Raw genomic sequence first — 24,593 nt, 5'->3', positions numbered from 1 at the left:
AATATATTTATTCTGCATGATAGATTATACTTTATCAGATACATTTTATAACTCTGCAATGTGACAACTTCAATCACATTGCATTGTTGAAATAATAAAATTTGTCAGAAATAATAATAACATACGAAATTGAATTCAAGCTACCTTAAATATAGTAAAATTCTTCCAAGAAATTAATTGATCCAATCACATGGAATCCCCATACAAAAATAACATACTAACTTCTTTGCAGCAAACCAGTCCTTTCGCATTTGACTATTTGATTAATAATTGAGAGCAAGTATAAAGCCAAGAGGAGGGTCGCTGAATGGCGCTTTTGTCGTCTGTCTTGGTTAGGGGGACCAATGAGATGTAAATCATTTATAGGGACTTCGTACGAGTCAAAGAAATACGAATACAATACACAAGTGTTCAGCTTCATAATCCGTGTCGTTATTCATTCAATCGATGGATTTTGTATATTATAATACTATATTGTTTAAAATCGATTGGAAAATTATAGAAAAGAAATGAAAAATGGAGTCAAATTACGATTAGTAAACTCGGAAATCGATTTTTTTTAAAAAAATCATTTACGAAAAACGTATGCATTTAGTTTCTCAAGTCGTCTTTAGTGCCAATTTGTTGAAGATACTTATTAACTTAGATTGAACTTTGATTAAACTTTAATCTTTACGAAAAGAAGACTCTGAAAAGCCTAATGGTTTACACATTTTTAATGCGAGGATCAAAAGTAACAAAATTGCTTTGTCAACAATCACTTTCAGCTTTCCCTTTGTATGTATAAACTCAAATGTCACAAGGGATTTTAACATTTTAAAATATTTAACAAAAAAATTGTCATTCCAAAACTTGTTAACTTATAGATAACTTATAGATACACAACAGAGAACCTTACGACAAATTTTACATGTAAAATTCAAGTTTACCCTTTTGCATTTTGGACACGGGCTTAAATCATACCGGTATTGCTTTAACTTGAATGATATACAGGTACAGTATAATAAGGGTATAAAAATGCTGTTTATATAGCCAGTATATCAGTAGAGTTCAAGTTAATAAATTACATAGATTACAAAATTTCTTTTCTTTTCTTTCTTTTTTTTTTTTTTTTGCTTGGGGTAAAAGGGATGACCCCCCCCCCCCCCCCCCAATAGCTTATTTCGATAAACATGCAAGTCATATTTTTTAATTTGAAGGAAAACTTTACCATGTTCATAGCTCTTAGAACCTACATGTGTACATAATTATAGAGGGTATATTTATTTTACGTTACGCCCATAAGATGGAATGACGTCACAATACATATTATATGTGACGACACAATACCTATTATCTGTGACGTCACAATTACTTGTATTGCGACTGGATACGATCCAAACTCGTCTCCGCAGAACTTTTCTCAGTTTCTGAACTGGGGAAAACTACAAGATGGCATCAAATGATGACGATATTAGAGCAAAGCAGAGGCAGATCAGCATTCGCGGTATAGCCCCACTGGAAGGAGTCAACAACATAAAAAACAACTTCAACAAACATCTTCACTTCACTCTGGTAAAAGATCGACAGAACGCAACTACACGAGATTATTTCTTTGCCTTGGCTCACGCTGTTAAGGATCAGGTTTGTGGACGATGGATCCGCACCCATCAACACTACCATAAGACAGACACCAAAAAGATATACTATTTGTCTATGGAGTTCTACATGGGAAGAGCCTTAACCAACACCATGGTAAATATAGGAATCGACAGCGAATGTGAAGAAGCAATGTATCAGCTCGGGCTAGACATGGAAGAACTTGAAAGTATGGAGGAAGATGCTGGTTTGGGCAATGGAGGTTTAGGGCGCTTAGCTGCTTGTTTTCTCGATTCCATGGCCACACTGGGAATGCCAGCTTATGGGTATGGTATACGATATGACTATGGAATCTTTGAACAAAGAATCAGAGGAGGATGGCAAGTCGAGGAACCCGACGAGTGGCTGCGTTATGGAAACCCCTGGGAGCAAGCCCGTCCAGAGTACGTTCTGCACGTCAATTTTTACGGAAGAATCGAACAGAATGAGAACGGAACAAAATGGCTGGATTACCAAACTGTGTGTGCTTTGCCATACGATACACCAATACCCGGTTATGGTAACAACACCATCAACATTATGAGACTGTGGTCGGCTAAAGCTCCCAATAGCTTCAACCTGAAATTTTTCAACAACGGTTCTTACCTTCAAGCTGTGCACGACAGATACCTAGCTGAGAACATAACACGTGTATTGTATCCGAATGATTCCATGTTTGAGGGTCGTGAGTTGAGACTAAAGCAGGAATATTTCCTCGTGTCAGCCTCTCTTCAAGACATTATCAGAAGATACAAAGGCGGGAAAAACTTCGACTACGAGAGAGTGTCTTTTGCCGCCTTTTCTGAGAAAACCGCTATTCAGTTGAACGATACTCATCCTGCGTTAGCCATTCCAGAGTTGATGAGGATTCTTATAGATGAAGAAGGTCTAGTCTGGGAAGAAGCTTGGAAGATCATGGTGGACACTTGTGCATACACCAACCACACTGTTCTCCCAGAGGCTCTAGAAAGATGGCCAGTGTCTCTCTTGGAAAAGCTAATTCCAAGACATTTGGAAATAATCTACTTGATCAATCATCTGTTTCTGAAAAAGGTAGAAGAAAAATGGCCAGGAGACGGAGATCGAAAAAGAAGAATGTCAATGGTTGAAGAGGGAGGAGAAAAATCAATCAACATGGCCCATTTGTGTATTGTTGGATCTCATGCAGTGAATGGTGTTGCCAGAATACATTCTGAAATCATCAAGACTAGCATCTTCAAAGACTTTTATGAGATGTATCCAGAGAGGTTCCAAAACAAGACCAACGGGATAACTCCACGTCGTTGGCTGTTAATGTGTAACCCTTCGCTGTCCTCACTCATTACTCAAAGAATCACGTCGGATTGGGTCACAAACTTAGATTTACTGAGGAATTTGGAAACACTGACCTCGGATGAAGTCTTTTTGAAAAATCTTATTCGCGTTAAACAGGAAAACAAACAAAAACTAGCCTGTTATATTGAGAAAGAATTTAATATTTCCATAAATCCTTCTTCCATGTTCGATATACAAGTCAAACGAATCCATGAGTACAAAAGGCAACTGCTTAACTGTCTTCACATCATCACCTTGTACAACGAGATCAAGAAGCCCGGTTCGAACAAAATCGTTCCTCGGACAGTGATGATTGGAGGAAAAGCCGCTCCGGGTTACTACATGGCCAAACTTATCATCAAATTGGTCAACTGCATTGCCGACGTAGTCAATAATGACCCTGATGTTGGCGACAAACTTAAAGTAGTGTTTCTGGAGAACTACCGAGTTAGTCTTGCTGAGAAAATTGTTCCAGCAGCAGACCTAAGTGAACAAATCTCTTTGGCGGGAACTGAGGCATCCGGTACAGGAAACATGAAATTCATGTTAAATGGTGCTCTGACCATTGGGACACTCGATGGTGCTAATGTGGAAATGCGGGAGGAAGTTGGCGCAGAGAATTTCTTCCTCTTTGGTATGACCGTTGAAGAGGTGGAAAGTCTTACGAAAGACGGCTACTATCCCAGAAAGTATTACGAGGAAAATGCCAAACTCAGAGAAGCCATTGATCAGATATATAATGGCTTCTTTTCCCCGGAGGACCCCACTCTTTTCCGGGACATCTTCAACAATCTGATGCATACTGATCGGTGAGTATATTGTAGATGTATATAATTTTTATTCATTAACATAATTCTACCCTATACATGCTATACACTACTAGTATATAATTTTACTTATAATGTAACGCTTAATTTTGAAAGACTCTTTTCTATTCCAGGTACATGTCTAGCATACATGATAAAGTAATGCACCGAAAGCTAGATGCATAACAATTTCCATGATTTAATAAAAGATTTTTTTTATCATGAAAACACAAATTTCATTCATTAGATACTGCCTGATGAAAGACTACAGCTCCTATATCGAGTGTCAGCAACGCGTAAGCGAGCTTTACAAGAAACCCATGGAATGGGCACGGATGTGTTTACGTAACATTGCAGCCTCGGGTAAATTCTCTAGTGACCGCACGATAAGGGAATATGCAACCGATATTTGGGGAGTGGATCCAACAGGAATTAAACTCCTGGCGCCCCATGAGGAGTCACACTATTAATCCCCGGGCCTAAAATGTTATGAAAAAGAAAATGGACAATTTAATAATATTTCTTTGTTGATGCTTCCTGTTAAGAAAATAAAGCATGTTTAATATGTTTTGTAAGTTCATTTTATTGTATTCAAACAAGAACATATAATACACATGAAGCAGTTTCAAATACGTAATACAGCACAAATGAAATTAAACAAAGATCAGTTATATACTTTTATAAATGAAGATTCCAGTATTTCTTAGACAAAATTCCTCAGATAGTTAAAGGTTAACTTTTATCACAATATATTTTATACATGTAGACTGACTATCGGTATATATATATTTTAGTTAATGCTATTTGAACATTTAGAATCGCTTTGTTTAAATTTTCGACTGAAAACTTGCACTGCGTTTTGGAATAGTTTGACTGTACTCTGACATGTAAGAAATTTGAAATCTTGTAAACAAATAGATTCTCTTGTAAACTATAACATAATTTATAACATCCCAAATGAAACAGATCACCCTTTTTTTTTAATTACATGCACAAACTACTTGCACTGCATGCCTTTCATGTCATTAACTTAACTTAATAATTTTTTTTTTTTACTTCTGAAATGAGCCCTAAAACAAGTATATCACCATACACTATTTGTACAGATCTTTGAATTTAAATACATGTATCTCTAGCACAGTGTATTTCAGTCTTGCTTATTCACAAAATAAACCAAAAGAAATATGGTGTATGTAATCAACAGTTGAAGATTTTCACTTTCTGTTCCATCTACATCCAAATACTCACTAATACTTGGAATACTATAAGCGTTGTCATACTGTATGTTAAATGGAAGATCCCAAACCAAAGCAAACTACAAGATAACATATGCTGACAGAAATTGTGGAGAAGTTTTAAGACAATTACAGGAACATAAAATATTATATAACACAGATAATCAATAAAAAATTAACATATAAAACAAAATAAGTTTTGGTCATTTTCTTCTAAAAATCTTTGTGGTTGATAATTATATATTACGGCAATTACTTATGAGTGTCTAACAATTTAATCACAGAGACAGAAATAAAAATTTATGGAAGTTTTGAGTTAAAAAAAAAACGTAAATGTATGTACATTTTTATGCTATCACATTATGTTGTACAATGTACATCTATGCAGACAATCAAAAAGACTGTATATTTTTTTTAAAATAACTGAATCAGCATTGAATTGACATTGAAAAAAAATGAACATAAAAACAAGTCATAATCAAGGAATTCAAAAAAAAAAAAATCTAAAACTACACATGAAAAATGTTTAAACAAAACGTAAAATAAAACTCAAACTTTGAAAAAATGTGTAAAAACAGAAGAACATGAATTATTTACATGTGAGTACATTTAATTTTTTTGGATGCAGGTTGGAGTAATGTCTAGCATTGACTATCCTAACTAGATGTCAGATTAATACACAACATCAAACCTTGATTTGAATATTGTTCATTTAATTTGTACATAAAAAAAGAAAGGAATTTGTAAAACCAATATAATTGCATTGATTGTGCTAAATAAATTAAAACTGAAAGAAGGAATTTAACAAATTTGGGAGGAAAACGATGTGTTGAAGCAATGCCTAGCAAAGTACAATTCTTCTACTATGATGCTGGCTCAGCATCTGATGTAATCTTAAACCTTGCCGTAAAAGCTATTTTTCTTGTCTTATTTCTTTTTGTAGTTAAGAAAATAAATGGTCCCAGAAAAACAGAAAGCTACTAGCATGTGCAGTTTTACTATAATAATTCTTGTTGAAACAATTATTTTAAAGTATACTTGGTATATCTGGTAAAGTTCAATGGACTTCACTCTTTCGTGTTCACTGCTCCACAGAAAGAACAAAGAGTACAAGCATTATGGCGCTTCAATGTCCAATTCCATTGTAATACTTGTAAGACATTAACTTAGAGTAAACGTACAGCATATACAATGTATGATGAAATTAAAGCATGCAAACTATTATCAAACATTACACTGTTAGTGTATACAAGAAATTAAGTATTTTTGCTATAATTCAATAGTCATCAATAAATATTCCTTTTGCTTACTTTAGAAAAGAAATGCCAATAAAAATATCAAGATATATAGTAATCCCTGTCATATTTAAAAATTTCCTCCTGAGAAAAAAATACATATTTTCTGATGTTAGTGAATTCTGAACAGAAATAATGGACACAGTATACTGAACACAGTCTAAAATAAAAGTCTGATTAATTAATCAATAAATCAATAAATTAGTTTCCACACAAATATCACTAGTTGCTAGTTGATCCTCAACATTAATGTTGTTCAAAGAGTGTCTTTATATCAGCTAAAGCTTGCACTATGGAGTTCACCATCTTCTTAGAACTCTACAATAAATAAATGTATAATCAGATTTCTTTCCATTTAAATGAGGTTTTGTTAAAATAAACTTATCATATATACATTTTTTAGAGTATATCTAAATTAATTTGAGCAAAGACGACTAAATCTTTAAAAATAATTATTGCAACAAATAACAAATATAATTTAATAATACTGTCAACAAGTCTACAAAGATACAGTAAAAGTTTTGGGATGTTATATATCCCTCCTTTGATGCACTCGACTAACATAACAGGAACACTCCCTGTTGAAAAACATAAGACCTAATTGCTATCTGTTTTCCTATTGTATCTGTTTTCGTTATGCGTCGTCTGTCGTGCATTAACATTTGAACATTTTCAGCTTCTTCTCTGCAACCACTGAACCAATTTCAACCAAATTTGGCACAAAGCATCTATGGGTGAAGGGGAACAAAAATTGTGAATTTCATGATCGCTGCCCCCCTGGGGCCTGAGGGGTGGGGCCAAAACCACTAAAATTAATGCAATCTTTAAAAATCTTCTTCTTTACTCCTGGAATCAAGCAGTCAACTGTTGGTATGATTGTAATCAGCATTAAGTCTTCTACCAAAATTGTGAAATTCATGGCCATGGGGTCGGGGTTGTAGTGCTAGGGCGGGGCTAAATAAGTATATAGTGAAAATGCATTATTTCTTTGAAAATCTTCTTCTGCTCCTGGGTATTAAATAAACCAACTAAGTACATAGTTATGATGAGCAAGAGTGCCTCTACCAGAATTGTGAATTTTATGGCCCCAGGGTCAGGGGTTCTGGTGTTAGGGCAGGGCTCTATTGATTATATAGTGAAAATACATGAATTCTTTGAAAATCTTCTTCTCTGCTCCTAGGTATTAAATAAACTATCTAAGTGCATAGTTATGATGAGCAAGAGTGCCTCTTCCAAAATTGTGAATTTTATGGCCCCAGGATCAGGGGTTCTGGTGTTAGGGTGGGGCTCTAAAATCGTGATTATATAGAAATTTTCAGAAATGTTTATTCATCATATTTAAGTGTATCATGATGTTTTTGATAATATATACACAAAAATAAAGATTTTATCTGCTTGCACAGGGTCCTAGGTATAAAAATAACAGTTTTGTAAAGAATATACAAGTATTAAGTAATAAAAGTTTTCAATACATAGTTATGATGAAAATTATCCTAATTCGATTCCTTAGAATTATATCGTCTTTTTGAAAATTTCAAAATTTGGTTAAATTTTTATTTCCCGCATTCCCAAGTTGTAGAAACAATACACGAAAAATGGCGACGTTTCATGGTGTTACCGGGTGAGTCAGTTCAGGTAGATTGATTATTATACACTTTAAAAGACTTTAAATAATACGAATTCTTTGAAAATCAATTAAAATTCTCTGCTCCTGGGTATTAAATAAACATAACTGCCAGTGCAATAGTTATGATGAGCATAGAGTTCTCATTTAGTTGACTGATGGTGATCCAAAATTGTGATAAATTTATGGATCCATGGGTGCCACATTGGTTCTGGTTATAAACACAGGTATGTAAATCAATAAAATTTCTAAATTTAAGTATAGTGAAAATACATGAATTCTTTGAAAATCGACTTCTCTGTGCGCCGTGGGTATTAAATAAAATATCTAATTTGTTTATTTATGTATATCTATTTGAAATTTGCTATGTATATTTATCTATATGTACTAAAAAGTGTGAAACTTTTGGCCCTGGGATGATTAGGGGCTCTTGTGTTTAACGGGACAACCTCGTATTGATTATATAGTGAAAATACATGAATTCTTTTAAAATCTTCTTCTCTGCTCCTTAAATAAACTAACTAAGTACATATTTATGATTAGCAAGAATGTCTCTTCCAAAATTGTGAATTTTATGGCCCCCAGGTCAGGGGTTAGTGTGTTAGGGTGGGGCTCTATTGATTATATAGTGAAAATACATGAATTCTTAGAAAATCTTCTTCTCTGCTCCTGGGTATTAAGCAGATGAACAACCTATGTAGTTATGATGAGCAAGGGCACTAATCTTCCAGAATTGTGAATTTCAATGCCCCAGGGTCAGGGGTACCATGGGGGGGGGGGCTGAACTTATATACTGAAAATGAATGAATTGTTTGAAACCTGCTCCTTGGTATTAATCAAATATTTTTGAAAAGCAAGGATGCTTTTTCAAAAATTGTGCAAAGTGTGGATCTAGGGCTAAGCGCAGGGGTTCATGTGTGGTAGGGGGACTACTGATTGTTGCTGAATATTACTGATTAGTTGAAATGCATCTTTTGTTCCCCTACCCTGCCTATGGGTATTAAGTAACCAAACTAAGCAACTGCTTAGTATAGTTATGATGATCAATGGTGCCTCTTTCAAAATTGTGAATGCCATAGCATCTGGCTTTAAACATGAATCAAATTCAATCACTGGAAAGTTGTTGCATAATGCTCAGGTGACCTATAAGGCCCATGGGCCTCTTGTTATAATAACTTACAGTGGTAGGACAGGAGTTTTTGCAGGAGACATGGAAGAACACACAGTCTTCCCCGGCGATGATGTAGGACACCCCGTACCCATCATCAGCCACCGGTCCAAAGCCTCCCCCTGCTGATATGTGTTCTGGGTGCTTCGTCAGATCTAACTTGTTGGTCTGCTGATGAGGGGTCTGTAACAGAAAGGATTTCCTCATCATACATTTCATCATCATTATCTAGGAGCTTCATTAATCAAGAAACAAGTGTTCAACATATCCAGATTTTAAATTCTAAATACTCTCTATGATAACATTATATTTTCTCTAAAAAAGATGCACTGAACACCACACAAATGCTCTCACCCTCTATAGACACATTATAGATCTCCAAGATGCACTATAAAACTACCGGTATCTGAGATTCCATGAAAAACAGGAGACTTCTCTACCTGATTAGTTGAGATCAGGAACATTTCCCTACCTGACTAGTTGATATCAGGAACATTTCCCTACCTGACTAGTTGATATCAGGAACATTTCCCTACCTGACTAGTTGAGATCAGGAACATTTCCCTACCTGACTAGTTAAGAGCGGGAGCATTTCCCTACCTGACTAGTTGAGATCAGGAACATTTCCCTACCTGACTAGTTGAGAGCCGCCAGGGCTCACTGAGAACTTCATGTAGAAACGGTGAGTCCAGATCGAGGTACTTAGAAACCACATACAGACAGAAGAGATGGCGGTCAATGCCCTTGCCAGTCATGGCATTACGACAGTTTATTTGGTGTACATCAGCAGCTTTCTTCATGAGAGCAATGCGTTCTTCCCTCTGCAATTTCCAAGAAGAAAAATTATTATCATGGAAATCACTAGAAGTATACAAATATCCTCAAATACGCTTTCAAAACAAAATTTCAAATATTTCTAAATATATCTCCAATATCCTAAATAAAATATGATTTTACTAGTCAAATACATGTACTTGAACATGTATTTGATATCATGATCTCTGGCAGTTTTTGTACTTTTATTAATAGAGGATTCTACTCTGAATTGTTTTATACTCACTGTTTTATCAGGGTCATCCATGGCCTTCACAAATTCAGATGACAGGACTGTACAAGACCTCACTGTTTCTGTTCTACCCTCCCTAAACAGGCGGGTCATGGAGGATTCATAGGTGAGACAGAACTTCTTGTTGAGCTAAAATAAATAATCATACACTTGTAATACATCTTCTTCTCGTAAAGAAATTAATACAGTATGACACCTTCTATAGCAATTCACAATGAGAAGCAGTTAACTTCTAGCTCAATGTAGGACTTACTCTGTAGTAGGCCAGCTGTAGGGCGAGCTGGATGTAGGCATCTGGACTGACCCTACACACTTTCATGAATCCTTTGCCATACTGGTTATGGACCAACAACTCCAGATCTACATCAGCTATCAGCTGCTTAGCTGCCTCCAGACTGTTCTCAATGACCTGTAGGCACTGTAAGGAAAAGGGTGCATTTATATATAAACTGATATACACATATATTTACATTTCCAATGTCTTTGTTCTAGATAGAATTACCAATTGTAAATGTAAAAAAAAAACCACGTGCAGGGCGGGACAACACCTAGAGAGAAGCAGGCTTGGAGCCCGTGGATTGGCGGAATCAAAGCATGTAAATATAAGGAATAACTGTCAGATTTTTCGAATTCATGAAGATGATCAATGGATTGGCTTGTGTGATAATTTTATGCATAAACGCCTTCGGCGTTTATGCAAATTATCACACAAGCCAATCCATTGATCACTTCATGAATTCGAAAAATAAGACAGTTATTCCTTAAATATAACCGCTTCACGGTTTATAAAGCGTAAACTGCCTTAATCCAGGTTATACAGATAACAGGTGTTGCAATTTAATTCATTCCTTAGATGTTCTAAAAACTTTCATAACATGTAATAAAGGACTCACAGGTTTTGGCAGATCCCACTCCAGTCTGATAGGATTGGGTGGAGGAGTAGTTATCTCCCCCTTGCAGTAGCCCTCTTCTGTGTATCTGTAATGTAAAACAAGTTATCATTTTTCTGAATCAACCTTCAACAAATATTGGAGACAATTACATGAACATGATATCTGAGTTTAAACTTTATGTATATAATTGGCATTTTTTTTCTAAAAGAAGCAAATTTTAAAAATTAATTGGAAAAAAAAATTCATTAAATCTTTAGATATGAAATTTTTAATTAGATGAGCTTATAAGACTAGAACATATAAACTACATAAACAATAACAAGATGAGGATATATTAAGTGACATTATTTAAACCCCACTGAGCAGATGAATGGTGTTGGTTAGAGTAAACTTGAACAGAGCCTTAAGGTGCAGATATGCTAATAATTATTCTTTTTTTTTAACTTGCACATGTCTCAATGAACAGCTTTTACATTAATTTTACCAAATGATAAAAGTACAATAAAACATACTAGTCTGGTACATTTTTTTAAAGAAAGCATTCTTTACATAATTGAACATTAATTTAGTTTCAATCACTGTCTTATACAAAATTTTCCTAAGCAGTATTTCAATTTTTTCCACATTTTTATAAGGATAGATGACAAATCCTATTATACCTGCACCTCTCAGCTTTCCCTTCACTAAGGCTCCACAGGGTAAACTCACCAAGATGTAGTTTAACAGACATAGTTCAATAGAGGGCCTTAAACCCCAATATAATCTAGTCCATACCCACCTGTGTGGACCCATTACACCTACCCTACGATTAGGCTTAAAAGAGGGGGATGGTAAAGACTTTACCCAATGGTGCGATCGTCCGCTGTGGCCACTTCCCATAAATGTCCCATAATAGGTGCGTCTGCCCTGTTTACACATGATGATGATTATAACAAGTGTACAGGAAACTCTGAATACAGCATGCAAAATGATTGGCTGATACCTCTAGCCAATCATAGATGTTGTTATGAAAAGTTCCAAATGCAAATAGAAATGGGCAGAATGGACCACTCTTTATGCATGGAACAGCTGATATGTTTTTGTGAGTGTGTGACAGAAATATGGAAGTTATATAAAATAGCAAGACAACAGACAGGAATGGGATATATCCAAACATGCTATAAGCATTAAATTCAAACAGGCTAAGAAATATCAATGGCACCTTGAGTTGTCTATCTGTGTAAAAATTCACCAGAGGTGTGTTGGGAAGTAAATGAATATGAATGAGAATAAACCCATGGCCATTTATCCTGTTTCCATTCCCACTTATGAAAAAAATTAATCAATATTATAAATGGCCTCTTTTCAATTTAAAACAAATGAAAATTTGACTTTTTGAAATAAAATGCCTCCCAACACACCTCTAGAGTATTTACTATCCATCAATAGTATCAAGATGCCATAATATGATATTTATAAACTACCAGGTATTATTTGAACTAAAGCCAAACAACAAATCAAAAGTAAGCACCCCAAAACAGTAACAAGGAGTTACTACTGCATAAGACGCTATTGTAAGAACTAGTAATTATTAGGAAACACAGGTATTTCTGTAACAAAAATATAAACCAAATCTCGCAAATGTGTGTCCATGAATAGACCAACACACCTTAATTATATGTACTGTGTATATAGATATTTTTCTCTAGATGTGAATTTATCAGACATGTTTTTCTGTTGGCTGTCACATTGGGGTCATATTACATGGCACCCAAGGTAAATAACTCAGAGTGGAATATGTCATACAACAACTTTATGTGGAATATACATGGCTATTGCCAATTAAAACATCTGTGTGGTTTTTGTTACAGAAATCTGCACTGAACAGACAAAACTGTGAATTGTTAATAAAAATAACATAACGAGTAAGCTACATATTAGCCCAAGTTAAAGGAATGTTCATCCACATTGTTGACCATACCCTTGTACAAAAAAGTCCTCAAATGTACTGTACTCCCAAAGATGGGCCATGATAGGGGCGTCAGCCCTGTGTATATAAATATAGTAGTTTTTGAAATAAATCATCAACAGATATAACCTATTTAGGTAGATGTACATATTATGTATGACCTGAAGCAGAAAATATTAAACCATGTCCTGTTCATTTAATTGTCAAAGTCAAAGAATGTTGTCAAATGATTATATTTGCTGGCACATTCACTGATGAGTAAAAAAAAATTATCAAAATCCTAGCAAGCAAGCTCATCTAAATTGTGTTATGTTTGCACTTGAAATAATGGTTTAGAGTCCTTTAATTGTAGTTATTGGAATTTTAAGATTTTTTAGTAAAACTACACGTATAAAGATTTAACATAATTATAAATCAGTTAGTCCTTTATCGGGCATTAATCCATAATACATTCGTAATATTTTTTAGCATTAATCCTTAACGTCACACACATTGATTATTAAACCTCAGTATTTCATTTTTAATTCCCCTATAAACGTGAAAGTCTCGTTATTTTGTGCCATTGTCAAACATTCAAGATACACCAATATGCAGTGAAAGGCAGAATCATGAACTAGCTGGAATAAGCCAAACTGTTTTTGCTCAAATCAAGACCTGGCCCAGGGGCCATAAAACTTAGACGAGCTCAATTTTAATCTCAATCTCACTATATATATTCCTTTTGTAGAAGTGCGAGGTGAGCTCGTCTAAGTTTTATGGCCCTGGAGCCAGAGGGCCTGTTGATTTTTGGCTCTGTTGACATCTGAGATCACTCGCAAGTTGTTATGGATACATCGGAAAATTAGGACAGCAGAAAAAGAGGAAACTGAAAATTGTATTGTCACACTGCACACAAGCACACAACATAGATATTAGATTAGTGTGAACACATTTTCAAAAACCAAATATATAACCATTCATATCAAAATAACAAATTAAATTTTCAATTCAAAATTAAACATTTCAAATACATTTCAGATTTTCTTAAAAGTCATATCAACTTTGAAATACATGTAACACAGTGAAATGAAATTTATATATTTTTTTTTTTACCTATTACAGAAAACTTCACACTATGACTTCAATTCAATTACTGTGTTCATAATTTTAAGTTCAAAACAATACTTAAATAATATAAATTTCATCTCACAGACAAATTTTAAAACTATAATTCATAATACAAAACTAAATTAAATTCCACCAATTTGGCACAGTTAGATTTTGTTCCCTTAATAGTGCCAAAAGCACTTAAATTCATTAGGTTTATAAAATTCAAAAAAAAAAAAAAAAAAACACTTTCAAGATAGAAATCAGATATTATACAGTTATTGCTGTCTTTTGAGGTCAATACAATGATTTAGCCATCTGAGGAGTACAATATTCACCGAGCCCGAAGGGCGAGGTGAATATTGTACTTCGAAGATGGCTAAATCATTGTATTGACCGAAAAAACAGCAATAATTGTTTTATTATATGATTCACTGATAAAATGATACGGCTCATTACTTGTTTGCATTTGATTAAGTCCTACACAAATACAAGAGAGAAGCAGACTTAAAATGTAAATAAACCTTAACAGTCATATTAATTTGAAATGTTTTTATCAATTTTAGTTACCATGAAAAAAAAATATAATGTCAGTCTTTTTTATAGGATAGATTTTTAAAGGAAGGAGTATTATCAGGGAAAACTGACTGCCAAAAAGTAAAAATTGTTGTTCACTTAAAGTGTTGGAAGGGGGTCCTGCATTCCGTCTTACCACCCTAAACTGAAAATATATATTCACTTATGTTTTGTTCACATGTAAAAAAAAAAAAAAAAAAAAGTCGTAGGCATTTAAATAGCTTTCCAAAACAATTTGTATGAATTTGGAATTTCCCGATCTATTTTTAGATCAATGTAGAGGAAATAAATCCTTGTATTCACCTGGAACGTCACGTGCAGGTCAATACAACGTAGTATTTTTCTAACATAGTTGGATCTCAGCCAATCAGAGAGATGGAAATTATTCAATGATATAATAAAAAAAGTTATTCGATACGATCCAGTAAGTATTAAACCAACTAAGAAACTATAGGGGAGGAACAGCTAAAGTCGGACAGCATCGAATGTCGGACAGTTTTCTCTTTCAGAATAAAATCGTTTCTAAATTTAGTGTCATGTGTATTTTTCTTTTAGTATCTCCATCTACAGGATGTTTATGGTTGTTTCGTACATATATAGTCGTGAAAACGTTTGAAGTAATGTCTAAAATTTGGAGGATACATACGCATCTCACGGATCCGGATAAAATTCGCATGCGCACCGAGCGCGCACCTGTCGACAGTGACCTAGTTATCCTTGGCGAAATCTTCAGTTTGCCGTCGGTACTCCGTGATTGCCAGTATCTTTTGTAATTAAATCATATACTTTTACATGATTTATATTAATTATTCCCATAATTATAACTTTATGGTGGATATTTATTTATAAAACCATGAAAATTAAACTGTCCGACTTTACATACTCGGTCATTTAAAGTCGGACAGAGGAGAATTTAAAGTCGGACAACACATTATATGGAATAAATTGTATTTTAATTGTCATATTTTTAAAAACTAAAACGATTTATTATAATGTTATTAAACTTACTGGCAATTTAAGAGTATTTAAGCTTTTGTAAATCAAATTCTGCCGATTCGCTACAAACTTTTTGGAAGGAAGAAATAAAAAAAAAAACCGTTTTATCACTTACCTTATAGAAATTGTTTCATTTCAGAAAAAACAATGAAAAACACGTAAAGCAACAACGATCTCATTGAATTTTAACAGCAACAAACTGATATAATATTGCAGAGAAATGAAATACTGTATACATAAACCGAGGAAAATAAAAGAAGGAAAGGGAAAGAAAGAGAAGAAAAGAAAATCTATTAAAAAATCAAGTCAATTTATTTGTGGCTTTATTTGAGTTTCATGTTTATAGCTCATCACTCATTCAGGAAAAAAGAAAGGTCTCTTTCTTGAAAATTAAATGAATTACAGATTCTAATGTAAAGATAGCGGGGTATATAGTTTTCTGTCTATAACCATTTATGTAACATGGGATTAATTTTGGGGACAATTTAAACCCAAAAAAATTATTCACGCGATAACCCATGAGTTTATAGATTATAGATCGCAAAATACATGTACTATAAAAATTATGTTAATTTAAATTTCTTGGTATATAAATGGAAAAAATCAAAATAATGATAAATCCACACGATTACTAAGTATATTATACGTAAAAATAACTTTAAATGTTCATGAATTTTTTCCCTGGCACTTAATTGGTATCATTTTTGTAAGCTGGGGAGGGGCTAGAAAATTAAATTTAAAAAAATCAACTTACCTGAGTGAATAAAGAAAACGAGAAGAAAGAAGGAATGGTCCAAACTCAAAGAAAATTATATTTTGGAGGTTGATGGGAGGATACGTTCCATTTGATTACATCTTTCAAAAACTTTTATTCATACATATTACCAGAATACCCTGATTTGACGGTAATAAAAAGGTAGAGGTGGGACAAACAGCCTTTCAATGAACTTGAATTTTCAATAGTGTAAAGTAAGTGTTTGGGGGGAAAGTGAGGGGTCAGCCCCCCACCCCCACCCCCTGATACTTTGTGCCTGCTCCACTACGATTTAACACCTAAAAAATGAAGTAAATTGGACTTTAAATGCCGAAACTAGTAAGTGTCCGACTTTAAATTCTACATGTCCGACTTTCACTGTCGCTGTCCGACTTTATCAGCCTTTGCCTTTCCGTGTTTGGTTTTGATTTATAGCATTACAAAGCTTTTAACCAATGAAAATTAAGAATAGAAAGAGGGTGAAAACATCATTTTATGTGACGTACAACTTTCCGGTTATGTGTTACGAGTTTGGAGCGCGTACCGAAGGTACATACGAGAGGGTCCGAAAAAGCGTCCGACTTTCGATGTTCCTCCCCTACCTATTTTACATATATGTTTCCAGCATTTAAGGCCAGAAATGGTATATCTCTTGCCATATTAATGTATTTGTTTTTTAGGAAAATGTAAACTCACCAAGAATGTTCAGCATTGAATCCAACCTACAATTATTTTGATAACATTCAAAATAAGCAGGATCACTAGTCATTTATGCTGTGAAAAATCAAAATTTTAAAGTAATGACAAATTATGAGAAAACATTCTCACAATTTGATTGTGAAATTAATGCATGAAAGTTCAGAAAAATAAAAAAAAAGAATGAAAAAAGACATTAAATGAAATACATTGGTATATCAAATAAATGCCTAAGAGATCAAACTAAAATAGTCTCCTTTCCTCTGAGATACCCTTTTTTACTGCCCCATCAGATAAATACTCACCCTGCCGTTGGATGTGACCACCAGCGTGAAGGATTTATCAAACCACCTGTCATATCCCTTCCCATGGAGCATGGCACGCCCAAACTGGCTCAATTTGGACGGCTCTTTCTGTAATTATATTGAATTTTTAGTGATGTCGTTTTTTTTTAATGGAACACTTATTGTTGAAATCTTAAAATCAATTCAATGATTCAAGTTATTTTCAGTACTTTCTTTTAAAATTTTTGTTACTAAAACTACACATCATATTAACTGTTTCAACCTAAATTAATGATTTTTAAGTACATTGTATCTTTTCAGTTCTTATTAACAACAAAGAACTACTAAACATTTACCGGGGTAATTATATATCACAAACTTAGGTTACATGATGAATGCATGAATAGAGTAGGTAAATGTAGTAATATATAGTCAGCTTAATATATCAATAACTGGGAGGTTTGATCTTTTATTAACGATTTTAATAAATGATCATAATGTGCTTCATGAAATCATGGATTCAACAGAAAACAGTTCCTGAAATCCTTTAACATCTACAACACTTGTATTGAGGAATGATATTCAGGAATTGAGATGATGTTATACTAGTATCATGCAGGGATTTTCCACTACCCCCTGTAGGGCTGAATATGGGCCCCATTCCCAATTGCAAAACCCCTCCCTTTTTCCCCAAAATGAACTGCACATGTTCAATTTTGGAATGCAGAAGAACTTCAGAAGTTAACTTGATAATACAATGTAATTCACAAATTCAAACATGGTCAGATTTGGAAATTGTTTAGAACTTTATTATAATGATCAAGTCTCTGGTTCATAGTTCTGTAAAATTCCCAATTCCAAGGGCCTGGGTCCCATTCCCAAAAGTGCGTGGAAAATCCCTGCCATGTTCATTTAATATTTAATATTCATGATAATATAATTTTTCATATGTCTTTTGACATGCTACACATAAAAGTAGAGTACAATTTATATTCCTTATAGTAACTCCATAAATCACAAATCCTACTACCTCTTTAGGGACTTCCCCATCTTCTGGGATTTCAAATTCTCGCTAAAATTTGGTTCTTAGAATTACAAAAGCTATCTCAATTGACATTGATAATTAAAGTCTGTGAACAGTTTATAATGTCCCTCTTCTTAAAGAATTGCAACGTCTTGCAGATTCATAGAGATCTATAATTAACCATAACCCCATACATGGAAACTGTCTAATAAAATAGGGACAATGCTCAGTACAATTTTTGCACAATCTCAATTTTATATACAGTAAAAAAAATATCTTATCAACCTCTTGTTATGGTTATTTTCTGTCCATCCAACACATACTGTAAACCAACTTTTATTCCTGTCAAATGGACAAAGCATGAAGAAAAGATGACGCGAATAATAGTTAGTTTACAGTATATGATGTATGCCCAGATTGACAAACTTGTAAAATCACACAGAATGAGAACTTACTGGATCATAACTCTGTGGTTCATCATCAAGAGTAACAAAGAAGGCTGCCTGTAAAAGATATTGATTACATAATTATCTCCCTTTTACAAATATCATTTCGGCAGTTATCCAGTCTTTTGAAGAATTTGTTGTTTTGCTCAAAAATGCAAGAATTAAAACATGTAAAATAATCAAATCCTGGTAATTCTTGGTACACTGTATTTAAGATGAAATATAATTTTAAAAAGGCAAAATATAAAACCTAAGCTCTGAGGATTAAATTACAAAATTTCAACTTACAGAATTTACAATCTGAATAAATCAGGTAGTGAGGTACCCACAGCTGTTTTTTTATTTTTCAGTAACAAAATTTGACCATGTTTACCAACCTTTTCAACAGCGTCCAGGGAAGCTCTGTTTTTCCCTTTTCTGAAATATGCTTCCCTGGCCTGATACCATGGGACTCTGTCCCCAGCGGTCAGGGCTGCAAGGTGTTCCTCCCCAGGGGCAGGGGTCGAATCGTCATCAAGAATCTGCTGGATTGACCTACAAATTAAAACAGGCTGAATTTTTACCATTATTCAAAACAGGTACATAGTCAAACGTGAAAAGACTTCTTACATTCCAGAAACAGATCCTATTGCAGGAAAGGTCTTGCATTCAGGAGACTTTAGACTAAAGTGAAAGATTTTGTAGGTTTATACATATATATTATTATAATAGTATCTTGATCCGAAGGGTCGTATCACGTCGAGTTGACAGGTGCGGATCATCAGATCAAACGAGACGCGAAGCGTCAAGTTTGATCTGATGATCCGCCCCTGTCAATGAGACATGATATGGCTCTTCGGATCAAGTTACTGTTATAATGATAAATTTATTATAGACCCCCTTTTAACTAGCTAAATATAGCAAAATAAAACTTTAGAGATCAATTATATAATATTCATCCATTTAACAAAGCATAACAACAAGGGACTTTTTAACGCGCAAGAAAGACAACGTCATGTTTTTGCATACTACGTCATCAGTTTCAGAGAGTGGTGATATGGATTCAGGTAAACCGCAGTGTGGTAATCTGGAAAGTCGGATCACGACGTCACGTGATTGCGTAAAATCAACAGTAAAATTGAGTGATACACATTAGGTATGTAATAAAATGGCATTTTGCTTGATTTAGTTAATGAATTTGAAACTAAGCATATTTTATTTACTTTTCAATTTCCACAGGTTTCAGTAATCTTCCTCTGTAGTAGATGTACAATTTGTAGTATCTGCCTTTGTTATACACAGCAATGTGGTTACTGTCCTTATAATGTATTATCTTGTCTGAAAAAAAAAGAATACGAATGAAAGCCACATTCCTACAGCAAGTACAGTTTCTGTGCTATGATGTAATTTACATGAAGGATTTCTTTCAGAAAAAGTTGTGAAAATTCAAAGGATCCTTTACAACTCAGTATCTGTTAATTTTCTTATACAGAATAAAATCTCACAATTAATTTTCATTGCAGAGCATTATCTGACAATTGATTATCATTTGCAGTGCAATACTGATAGTTACTCTGGAATCATTAAGATTCACGGGGGCCAATTTTCATGGATTGTCTAAATTTTGCAGGTTCAATGAGAAGTTATTCCCCTTATTCACTTATATTTCAAAAAGTTTAAAGCCCCATTCTTCGTTTGTTGTGGGTATGAATTCATGATTGCAGGGTACCAACAAATTCCACAAATATTAAGCCACCATAAAATTTAATGATTCCCAGGAAATATCTTTTACAGTTCGTTATCCATTAATTTTCTTCCTCAGACTAGCTCTATGTTACTTTACACGTGTTCAGAGCGAGCCTGGCTCACCTTTCTCCAGTCCAGGTATACGAGTGGTTTGGAACTGACGTTCATACTGAGCTGAACACAATGGCACTGTCTTGTTAAGTAGAATCTGGAAAACAAGTGTACAACAATTAGATCAGGTACTTTATTCCATCATCTCCAAAAATCATTGCAATTCAATATCAATTTACCAAACATTTAACATACAGAGTTATGAAATGAAATGTGGGCAATAAAGCTCAACAAAATACAGTTAACCCTTGTTATCTTGTGCCCACTGGGACTGAGAAAAAAAATTGTTATATCCAGAGATTTAAGATACCCAGGGTAAAATACTTGAAAAATAAAGGGGTTGGGACTTCGAATTCCACATTATCACTTTCAATTGACATCTCCATGGTATTCAAGATGTTTAAGATAGTGGAATTCGACTGTATATTAAAGAAATCTTCTATACTGTTGTTACATACAGGGTTGAGTTCCTCACGATCCAGTTCTCTCCTATACTGTAACATGGCATAGATAATATTGGCTGCTCTGGAAGCCTGTTTGGTAGTGGGGTGGATAAAAACTGCATCCTGCAAAATAATCAAAACAATGACTATACAAAGCAGTACATGTACATTGAATTAATTCACTTTTATCATTTTCAATACTATCTATTAATATCTATTCCATATCAATGAATTTTTTTATCATTATCCGTTTTAAATAAAATCCAAAAAGTTTTTATTTCTAATTTCTCTTTAACCCTTATTTTCGTACCACTGCATAGAAGTTACTGTTGATCATAAGAGGAGACCTTCCGCTGAGGTAGACGTAGTCCTCCCACCAATCTGATACGTAGTTCGTGGCCCACCACGACTTCAACACCAGGTACCGCTGGAGTTTGTTCCCAATACCCTCCTTAAACTCGGTGGCTAGTTTTTCCATCCTGGCATACTTTTCATCATCTAATAGTGGTCTGACAGACCTTAAGTACTACAATAAAACAATATCTAATTATTATTTAGGAACAAATTCCTATCGATTTCATATAAAATGCTGAAAATCAGTGATTTGTGTCTTTCATTTTACTCCTTTTGTTATGATGGTTACCGGGTAATGTAATAAAAAAAATATGCATGTAATTATACTGTATATAAGTGTATAATGTGGAAGGTAACAATCAAAGATGCAAAAAATAGGCTGTATTTGTGAAAGAAAACAAGTTCAAAATGTATTTTACTCTTCTCATGGTATCGCTGATGCTTGGTACAGATAGTTTTGGTAAAGAGGCTTGGTAGCTCATCAGAAGGGGTTTTCTTCCTCCCATTAACTTCACTAAGCCCTTAAAAACAGAAGGACACAATAATGTAATGATTTATCAAAGACATTTTATGAGAGCTACAAAGTTCATGTTTAACATTTAACAGTATTTTTAAGGATGTCTGTCTAACATTGATAAGATTAAATCTGAGATGGGCACTTCCCTTTGTCAAATTTTTTACCGAAGACAGCCACTAAAAAATTTCCTGATATTAAAAAGAAAATAATATATTATATATTTAAGCACTTTAATATTCAATACATGTACATGTTTATATTGTATGTAAAATGTTAAGTAATTATCAAGAACACAATTATTTAAAAACTATCAAAATACAGTCAGGTTCAACAACTTAATTATCAATGTAAAACTTAATTAATTTGTCACCACTCTGGGACCTACCAGCCATAGTTTGGTTTTCAGTGACATGGGTCCACGACTTTCATACATCCAGGTATGGTAATTTAACAGCAGGCGTAGGAAGTACTTCCAAATGAATGCCTTGGCCAGCCATACTAAGGTAGCAAATACTATACAGCTGCCATAGTAAGCAACAAGAGGTGGTGAGGTATTCAACCTGAATAAAAACATGTATTCTTATATTACACATAAAGGAAAACAAAGTGGGTCAGGGGGACATGGTAACCTAAAATCTGTATAACTGCATGAAAACTAGAACTGTCCAAACGGGACAAAATACCCCCCGCTGGGTTTTTTCAGAAGTAAGTTTTTCCATAATAAAGATATGTATCACACATGAATCATGAAATTTTTCTTTCAGTGACCTTGAAATTTCCCAAATGACCTTGGGTCAAAGTCATGACATACCCTTGGGTCATGGGCAATCTTTGTGTGAAATGAGAACCTACCAAGTTTATCCATAAAAAAGATATGGACCGGAAAGAATTATGAACTTTTTCTTCCTGTGACCTTGAACTTCCCCAATGACCTTGGGTCAAAGTCGTGGCATACCCTTGGGTCATGGGCAATCTTTGCGTGAAATGAGAACCTACCAAGATTATCCATAAGAAAGATGTGGACCGGACACGAATTATGAACTTTTTCTTCCAGTGACCTTGAACTTCCCCAAATGACCTTGGGTCAAGGTCACGACACACCCTTGGGTCATGGGCAATCTTTGCGTGAAATGAGAACCTACCAAGTTTATCCATAAAAAAGATATGGACCGGAAAGAATTATGAACTTTTTCTTCCTGTGACCTTGATTCCCCAAATGACCTTGGGTCAAGGTCATGACACACCCTTGGGTCATGGGCAATCTTTGTGTGAAATGAGAACCTACCAAGTTTATCCATAAGAAAGATATGGACCGGACACGAATTATGAACTTTTTCTTCCAGTGACCTTGAACTTCCCCAAATGACCTTAGGTCAAGGTCATGACACACCCTTAGGTCATGGGCAATCTTTGTGTGGAGTAGTAGATTCTAATGTCCCTCCATAAGAAAGATATGGACAGGACACATTTGCACAGACAGACGGACAGACAGACAGCTAGACAGACGGAAAGCTAGACAGACGGACAAGGCGATTCCTATATACCCCCCGCAAACGAAGTTTGGGGGTTTATATAGGAATCGCCTTGTCCGTCTGTCTGTCTGTCTAGCTGTCCGTCTGTCTGTGCAAACGTGTCCTTATCTAATTATCTAAAAATCATTACACATGAATTGTTGCTGCGGCACTATGCAATCAAGTGCTCTATTAAAAATTTGTTATTTTAACTTTTACAGAAAGTCACACCTCTGAAGTTTTCAAAGTTTACATGTTAAAGAAGAACTACACACAAACATTGCAACCTACAAACAGTATAATTATTTACTGACCATGGCAGGTGTGTTTTTATCCAGTTGATCAGTCCAAACGATGGATCCACTCCTGCCAAGATGAAAGCTAACACAAAAGTTAGAACAAACAGCCAACTCATGGGGGTGGCAGGGTAAACACCATTCTTCATCTGGTTCTGGTTTTGGAAAGATAGCATAAAATTTATTATAATGAAGATTTCATTACTGATGTCAAATTAAGTAATGATAATACCAGTAAAAATTTTATGGAGGATTTTTTAAACAGCTATTTTAACGGTTTATTTTGTTGAATTTTAGAACAAATTTCTACAAATAGCAGAATACTCTATATGGTAAAGCAAAATTATTCTCGAATTGAATGATTTATGCTCTCACAATTGATGCCAAAAATAACAGAATGACCCTATCCTGGATTTACCTTGATCCTTCCAAGAGATTTTTTGATGGATCTCATACCACTCTTAAACACCGCCTTCAGCGCCTCGTGGTTGACGTCCACATTGACTCCTTCATGGGTGACGGAGAATGAGAATGCCACAGCGGAGTGGGCTTCAGCCATGTTGACAGGGAGATTCTGGAACTCTCACCTAAAGTTCGCATAAATATTCATTAGTAAATCAGAAATCCGATTGGCTGCACAATCAGCACATGGCCATCCTGTAACTTATCATTGCGTTCCATCCCTATATTTTCTTTTACTGAGAAATTCACACTATTAATATTAAAAAAATATTTAGTTTGTAACTGGAGGGGACGGACAAAGATTGTGAAAGACCAAACTGGGATTTGAACCTGGGGGTCGTAACAT

At 34.5% G+C, this 24,593-nt stretch overlaps 2 protein-coding genes across 3 annotated transcripts; one reads left to right on the top strand and one right to left on the bottom strand.

Annotated features, from left to right (window-relative positions):
* The first annotated feature begins 1,354 nt into the window (after positions 1–1,354).
* On the top strand, positions 1,355–4,304 carry LOC134281703 (glycogen phosphorylase, muscle form-like). Its single transcript, XM_062764137.1, has 2 exons — positions 1,355–3,740; positions 3,985–4,304. Exons 1-2 carry the CDS (start codon positions 1,432–1,434, stop codon positions 4,205–4,207), a joined length of 2,532 nt encoding a protein of 843 aa, XP_062620121.1. The 5' UTR covers positions 1,355–1,431; the 3' UTR covers positions 4,208–4,304.
* On the bottom strand, positions 4,296–24,363 carry LOC134281704 (carnitine O-palmitoyltransferase 1, liver isoform-like). Of its 2 annotated transcripts, none has more exons than XM_062764138.1 (19): positions 24,204–24,363; positions 23,804–23,940; positions 22,364–22,538; positions 21,881–21,982; positions 21,418–21,633; positions 21,123–21,230; positions 20,677–20,761; positions 20,031–20,145; positions 19,206–19,362; positions 18,838–18,885; positions 17,380–17,487; positions 17,075–17,100; positions 12,979–13,044; positions 11,019–11,103; positions 10,379–10,543; positions 10,120–10,254; positions 9,692–9,880; positions 9,072–9,242; positions 4,296–6,585 (listed from the first exon to the last, which is right to left on the bottom strand). In XM_062764138.1, exons 1-19 carry the CDS (start codon positions 24,342–24,344, stop codon positions 6,514–6,516), a joined length of 2,301 nt encoding a protein of 766 aa, XP_062620122.1. In that variant the 5' UTR covers positions 24,345–24,363; the 3' UTR covers positions 4,296–6,513. The 2 variants fall into 2 exon arrangements, with proteins under 2 accessions (XP_062620122.1, XP_062620124.1); XM_062764140.1 differs by lacking the exon at positions 12,979–13,044 and adding an exon at positions 11,862–11,924.
* Positions 24,364–24,593: the final 230 nt, after the last annotated feature.

This window comes from Saccostrea cucullata, unplaced genomic scaffold, assembly GCF_032062105.1.
Source record: "Saccostrea cucullata isolate Sc308-1 unplaced genomic scaffold, CSIRO_AGI_Scuc_v1 ctg286, whole genome shotgun sequence".
Lineage (NCBI taxonomy): Eukaryota > Metazoa > Mollusca > Bivalvia > Ostreida > Ostreidae > Saccostrea > Saccostrea cuccullata.
This window is presented reverse-complemented; position numbering and strand designations above follow the sequence as displayed.

Excerpts from the sequence above, each read along its gene's own strand:
- LOC134281703 (XM_062764137.1), top strand. The coding sequence starts at position 1,432 with ATGGCATCAAATGATGACGATATTAGAGCAAAGCAGAGGCAGATCAGC. Across the intron at positions 3,741-3,984 it reads AATCTGATGCATACTGATCG|ATACTGCCTGATGAAAGACT; the intron begins GTGAGTATATTG and ends TTCATTCATTAG.
- LOC134281704 (XM_062764138.1), bottom strand. The coding sequence starts at position 24,344 with ATGGCTGAAGCCCACTCCGCTGTGGCATTCTCATTCTCCGTCACCCAT. Across the intron at positions 21,634-21,880 it reads TCAGCGATACCATGAGAAGA|TACTTAAGGTCTGTCAGACC; the intron begins GTAAAATACATT and ends GTTTTATTGTAG. Across the intron at positions 20,762-21,122 it reads ATCGTGAGGAACTCAACCCT|ATTCTACTTAACAAGACAGT; the intron begins GTATGTAACAAC and ends CTTGTTTTCCAG.